At 44.5% G+C, this 7,002-nt stretch overlaps 1 protein-coding gene across 2 annotated transcripts in view; it reads left to right on the top strand.

Annotated features, from left to right (window-relative positions):
* The first annotated feature begins 11 nt into the window (after positions 1–11).
* The window catches only part of LOC122705177 (protein GOLM2), an 83,647-nt gene continuing 76,656 nt past the window's right edge, over positions 12–7,002 (top strand). The window contains exon 1 of one of the 2 annotated variants that reach the window (XM_043920408.1): positions 12–601. In XM_043920408.1, coding sequence (XP_043776343.1) covers positions 275–601 — 327 coding nt within the window. In that variant the 5' untranslated portion in view covers positions 12–274. The remainder of the gene's footprint in view (positions 602–7,002) is intronic. The other variant, XM_043920409.1, reaches the window with a different exon arrangement.

Raw genomic sequence — 7,002 nt, 5'->3', positions numbered from 1 at the left:
GCGGGCGCCGGGTTCTCCGGGTTCCGCCCCGCTGGTGCAGGGTCTGAAGGAAAGCCTAGGGAACGCGCCTCGGCCGGCTTTGAAGGGGGGGGCGGGGAGGGGCCTGCGGCTGGCGGCCCCGCCCCCTTCTCCGGCTCGCGGGCGGGCGCGTCAGCCGGCTTCCCGCGTCGGCCGGCCCTGGGGCCGCGTCCCCCGGGCAACTCCTCAGCCGCGGCCTGAGCGTCTGCCCGCAGGTGTCGGCTCCGAGGCTCGGGGCGCGGCCTGCTTCGGCCCCATGGTGGGCTTCGGGGCGAACCGGCGGGCCGGCCGCCTGCCCTCCCTGGTTCTGGCGGTCCTGCTGGTGGTGATCGCGGTGCTCGCCTTCAATTACTGGAGCATCTCCTCACGCCACGTCCTGCTGCAGGAGGAGGTGGCGGAGCTGCAGGGCCAGGTCCAGCGCACCGAGGTGGCCCGCGGGCGCCTGGAGAAGCGCAATTCGGACCTCCTGCTCTTGGTGGACTCGCACAAGAAACAGATTGACCAGAAGGAGGCCGATTACGGCCGCCTTAGCAGCCGGCTGCAGGCCCGGGAGGGCCTGGGGAAGAGATGCGAAGATGACAAGGTAAGCACGAAGCCGCCTCCGCCAGCCCCCATAGTTTCCTTCAGCTCCGTGGCGGGGGTGTTCGCGCGGCCGTGGCCGCCTCTGCCTTCCAGAGTCGCTGCCTTGGAGGCTCCCCTTGCCGCTCACAACCATGTTTCTGTCAGACTTTAACTGGTTCGCCACGGCCACATTTTGCGGTCCCTTCCAGACGAAACTGTAAGTGTTTGGTTCTCAAGGGTGGCCTCTCCGTGGATGCCGCCTTTTCCCCAAGCCGGGCTGATGAGCTGGCAGTCGTGATGATCTGGCCCGTCTATGTGGCCGGCCGCCTTACGTCTACAGATACACAGGGTTAGAGACTGCCGGATTTGGTGTGAGTATTGTTGCCCTATCCTTTATTCTATGCGCACTGATCATTATTAATTTCTTTATTTAAAGAATGTGGCTTCCTCTAACCCTTCTACTTATGGCGATCACCATATATTTTTTAAGCAGTCTAACTTCTTGTAAATCTCTACAGGGCTATGTATTAAGCAGTTAAAGAATAAGAATTACTGCCTTTTTTTGTGATAAAAATATTTTTATAAGTGGGCTGTGGAGCCATATATGTATGAGCCACACTTGTGACTTGGACATAGATAATACAAAATTATGTACTCAGTTTGAATTGTTAGTGAAATTAACCCAAAAGATAGACTCTAAAAATAACATTCTAAGCAACAGAATCTCATGTCATTGTCCTAATTGATCTTGAAAGGAAATAAAAATACAATTTTGTATGCTTAACTTTTAAGGTTAGTGTTGGAAAGCCACACTAAGTTTTAATTGTGAAAGTTTAAAGCTAGACTGTAACTAGACCGATGCTGAGTAGTCTTTGTTCTCACCAGCATATTGGGAACTATATTATTAACTTATGACCTATGCAATTTTTGTTGATATACCAGACCTGTGAAAATTTCTGGGTGGGATAAGTATAATAGATACCTTTCTTTCTGGACCCTCTTTTGGTAATCATCACAGTGTTTTTGTGTGTGTCTGAGTTCTCATTATGAGTTTTTATTTTGTATGCCAATTATTTATAGTTAATCATTATAAATTAAAATCTCCTGAGCTCCCAATTTCCTTACTGTCACCAACCTCTACTTTGTTTCTTATTTCATGAAGATTGAGGCCCACAGAAGCACTTGAGGTAAGTGCTTTTCAGTAGCCTACACTTTCACCATAACATAGCTTCTGAGAGGAGCAACAGATCAGCAAACTTATACTACATACTGAACTCTGTAGACTGAAAAGTTCTCTGGGGTGGAATAAACAGATATCCATGAAATTTTGGAGTATTAAAGGAGATCTTCAGACTTGAATGGTTAGGTATTACTATTCAAATTCTCTACAATCTGGAAAGAAAGATAAATCTTTTCTAGTGATTTATACTCTGGATTCCATTTCTTCCATCTACTGGACTGTGATTATCAGTTTCTTTCAGTAGGTTTTCATTTTTACCTTCAACCGCGTATAGGTGTTCGCTGTTCTAAAATTTTTTGTATTCTTCCATATACTCCATTCTCCCAATCAACCAATGTCTTTGTTTTTACTTTCACTGATAAACTCTAGTTGTTGGTGGTCTATAAATGTTTCATGCATTTCTTTTTTCATCCCCATCCTAATTTTTTTCATTCTGTATACCATCCTTCTTTCCTCCTCTTTTCTGAAGCACTTGAGGTAAGTGCTATATTATTAACTTATGACCTATGCAATGTGACCTATTTTCTTCAAGGTCACAAATGGCAGTCTTCCTGGTCAAATCAAAAAGTATTTTTATTCTTATTCTGTTCAATTTCTCAATAATTGATTGTCTCTAACATTTTGGGAACTATCTCCTTTCTTGTTTCTTTATCATTGAATTCTGTGGATTTGCTTCCTGCCTTCTTCAGTATACTTATTTTTTGCTGATTTCCGCCCCCCCCCAACTGTCTAATAATAATAAACTATATTCTTGAGTCTTTGTTTTCCCCTTACAGCAGTATTTCTCAAGGTGGTGTTAAACAGAATACTCTCCTAGAAATTGTTCATAGATGGTCAGGACAAAAAAGCAAAACCTTCTTTTTGGAGGAAAATGTTAAACAGTGTAAGTAGTATATTCTCCTCTTCAAATTTATAATCCTGCTAGCATATAAAGGCTCTGAGAGATGTGTTAGTAAAGAAGCCTGTTTAATTTTGTTTAACTTAGTCTCTATCAGTTAATTTGATCACCGATTACTATTTTCATGGCCAACTTGTTACCATGGTACAGAAGAATGTAGCAAAGCACACTAGTTTGGGAAATGTTGCCCTAGGTATCTAGATGAGCTATAGATGAAATTTGTCTTTTAGAGGTGTTTCCTTTATTCCTGCTACTCCCTCAGGAGCTGAGAAGATAGATTTATCGTGTGTAAATGATCTAAAATCCTTCTGGATGGTGATAATGTTGGAGAAACAAGTAAATTGACAATTAAAAGTATCTTCCTTTTTAAACTAGACTTGTTTTAATGTTTATTCATGTTAGTGTAGTCTCTTTAAAGTAAAGGTTCTGCCTTTCAGGGTTTTTACCTAAAGCACACACTGGTGCTGACCCCTTCAGTAGTCATTTGTACACCCTTGGTTTGGTATATATCCTTCCTGATGACTCAGGGTTGTGTCCTGATTGGTCTGAACTGATTACGGTAATTTCATTATTCCCGGTGCTTAGTTTAGGAAGGGGCTGGCTAGTGAGTTGCTAGGGGAAGCTTCCTTGCTCCTTAAAAGAGTCATACTTGCACTTCAGTGATATTCTTCCCCCAAATCAAAAATCTCCAGTCTAATCATAAGAAAGCATCAGACAAACTCACATTCAGGGACATTCTACAAAGTACCTGAGCAGTACTCTTCAAAGAGTCACATATGAAGAGGCGGTCAGTCTCTTTTGCCAGATGTTGTTGCTTCACCACATGATGCCTGAAATTAGGGTAACCAGAGTGCCAGAAAAGTTAGCTAAGGAATGGCTGAGGCACTGAAGTTGGCAGAGTGAAGTATTACAATAGTATATTGGCACTTGTTATGTGAAATAAAGAAACATTCCTGGGGCTTCCCTGCTGCCCTGGTGCCTCAGTGGTAGACAGTCTGCCTGCCAATGCAGGAGACATGGGTTCAGTTCATGACCCGGGAACATCCCACATGCTTCAGAAAAACTAAGCCCGTGCAACCACAACTACTGAGCCTGTCTTCTAGAGCCCAGGAGTTGCAGCTGCCGAGACCATGTGCTGCAGCTGCTGGAACCTCTGGGTGCACCCAGAGCCTGTCCTCCGCAGCAGGGGAAGCTGCCACAGTGAGCAGCTCGAGCGCCGCAACGGGAAAGTAGCCCCGCTGGCCGTTGAAGACCCAGCACAGCCAAAAATAAATAAATAAACGAAGTTTCAAAAATTCCTATTGTGTAAGCCAGTCACGTTGAGAGTTCCTTAGTTACAGCTTAACTAAGGTATCCTGACTATTAAGATTCTCATTGTCACAGTTGTGTCTGAGATGTAGGTTAAATCTACATCCCCAGGGCAATGTGGGCAGTGGCCTCAAATCTGCATGTGGTTTGAGGGTTCCTCAAGGGACTTTACCTTAAGATCAATAGTGGTGTTTCAATGCCTGACTCAGTCGGTACTTGGTTCACAGTCTTTTGGAGATCAGGATCCTTAGGTGGCATCACCTCCCTGTATACCCTTGCCCACTCCATGGATGTTCCAAGCCAAAACTCCCTTTGCCCTGATGAGATAGCTGCCTTAGGTATGAAGTGTAAGTAGGGAGTTTTGGTAAGGCAGCCCTTTTTTAAGTTCAGTTCAGTTCCATTGCTCAGTCGTGTTTGACTTCCTGCAACCCCATGCACTGCAGCACGCCAGGCTTCCCTGTCCATCACCAACTCCCAGAGCCTACTGAAACTCATGTCCATTGAATCAGTGATTCCATCCAACCATCTCACCCTCTGTCGTCCCCTTCTCCTGCCTTCAATCTTTCCCAGCATCAAGGTCTTTTCCAGTGAGTCGGTTCTTCGAATCAGGTGGCCAAAGTATTGGAGTTTCAGCTTCAACACGAGTCCTTCCAATGAATATTCAGGACTGATCTCCTTTAGGATTGACTGGTTTGATCTCCTTGCAGTCCAAGGGACTCTCAGGAGTCTTTGCCAACACCGCAATTCAAAAGCATCAATTCTTTGGTGCTCAGCTTTCTTTATAGTCCAACTCTCACATCCATACATGACTACTGGAAAAACCATAGCTTTGACTAGATGGACCTTTGTTGGCAAAGGAATGTCTCTGCTTTTTAATATGCTATCTAGGTTGGTCATAGCTTTTCTTCCAAGGAGCAAGCGTCTTTTAATTTCATGGCTACAGTCACCATCTGCAGTGATTTTGGAGCTCGAAAAAATAAAGTTTCTCACTGTTTCCATTATTTCCCCATCTATTTGCCATGAAATGATGGGACCGGACGCCTTGATCTTAGTTTTGTGAATGTTGAGTTTTAAGCCAACTTTTTCACTCTCCTCTTTCACTTTCATCAAGAAGCTCTTTAGTTCTTCTTTGCTTTCTGCCATAAGGATGGTGTCATCTGTGTATCTGAGGTTATTGATTGTTCAAGTTACCCATTTTAAAAAAAAAAAACACGTTATCTTAGAACATTTAAGATCTATGGGATTATTGCAAACGTAGTACAGACAGTTTCTTCATACCCCATACCTAGTTTTTCCTGTTATTAAATGGCACATTTGTCATAATTAATCAACCCCTACTGATGCATTAAAAAATCATGGCATTGGGTCCCATCACTTCATGGCAAATAGATGGGGAAACAGTGACAGACTTTATTTTCTTGGGCTCCAAAATCACTGCAGACAGAGACTGCAGCCATGAAATTAAAAGACGCTTGCTCCTTGGAAGAAAAGCTATGAGAAACCTAAACAGCATATTAAAAGGCAGAGGCATCACTTTGCTGATGAAGGTCCATCTAGTCAAAGCTATGGTTTTTCCAGTAGTCATGTATGGATATGAGAGTTGGACCATAAAGAAGGCTGACCTCCAAAGAATTGATGCTTTTGAACTGTGGTGCTAGAGAAGACTCTTGAGAGTCCCTTGGACTGCAAGGAGATCAAACCAGTCCATCCTAAAGGAAATCAATCCTGAATATTTATTGGAGGTACTGATGCTGAGGCTGAAGCTCTAATACTTTGACCACCTAATGCAAGGAGCTGACTCACTGGAAAAGACCCTGATGCTGGGAAAGATTGAAGGCAGGAGGAGAAGGGGGCAACAGAGGATGAGATGGTTGGATGGCATCACCTATTCAATGGACATGAGTTTGAGTAAACTCCAGGAGATTCTGAAGGACAGGGGAGCCTGGTGTGCTGCAGGCCATGGGGCAGCAAAGAGTTGGACATGACCGAGTGACTGAACAACCACAATTGATGCATTAATAATAACTGAAGTCCATACTTTGTATTTTCTCAGTTTTTCCCTAATGCCCTTTTTCTGTTCCAGGATCCCATCTAAGGTTCCACATTACATTTAGTTGTCATGTCTCTATAGGCTTCTTGTAGTCGTGACAGTTTTTTCAGACTTTGTTTATGATCTCGACCGTTTTTGTTTTTTTCCATAATTTTTATTTATTTAGTTATTTTTGGCTGTGCTGGGTCTTCGTTGCTACGTGACCTTTTCTCCAGTTGAAGCGAGTGGGGGCTTCTCTCTCACTGCAGGGCTCGGACTTCTCATTGCAGTGGCTTCTCTTATTGTGGAGCCCGGGCTTTAGGGTGTGTGGGCTTCAGTAGCTGCAGCGCGTGGGCTCAGCAGGTATGGTCGCAGGCTCTGGAGCTCAGGCTTAGTTGCTCCGTGGCATGTGGGATCTTCCCGGATCAGGGATCAGACCTATGTCTCCTGCATTGGCAGGCGGATTCTTTACTACTGAGCCAGTAGGGGAAGCCCTGACCTTGGCAGTTTTGAGGATTACTGGTCAGGTGTTCTGTGGAATGCCACTCTGTTGGCATTAGTTTGATGCTTTTCTCAGGATTAGACTCAGGTTATGGTTTGGGGGAGGAAGACCGCTGAGGAAAGCGCCCTTCTCCTCGCATCAGAACGTCTCTCAAGGTGACTCGCCACTCGGTGCTGACCTTGATCATCTGGCTTGTGTAGTGTTTGTAGGTTTCTTCACTGCAAAGTCACCGTAAAGGAAAAGAATGCATTTTTTCCTTCCTCTTCCGTGCTGTACTCTTTGAAAGGAGGTTGCTATGTACAGCCAGCGCTTAATGACTTGGGAGTTATGTTCTGTCTCCTTAAGGGCAGAGTGTCTACATAAATTACTTGCAGTTTTTCTGCATGGACCTTAGTCTCTTCTCCCTTATTTACTATTCAGTTATTTATTTATATCAGTATGAACTC

This window comes from Cervus elaphus, chromosome 12 (assembly GCF_910594005.1).
Source record: "Cervus elaphus chromosome 12, mCerEla1.1, whole genome shotgun sequence".
NCBI lineage: Eukaryota > Metazoa > Chordata > Mammalia > Artiodactyla > Cervidae > Cervus > Cervus elaphus.
This window is presented reverse-complemented; position numbering and strand designations above follow the sequence as displayed.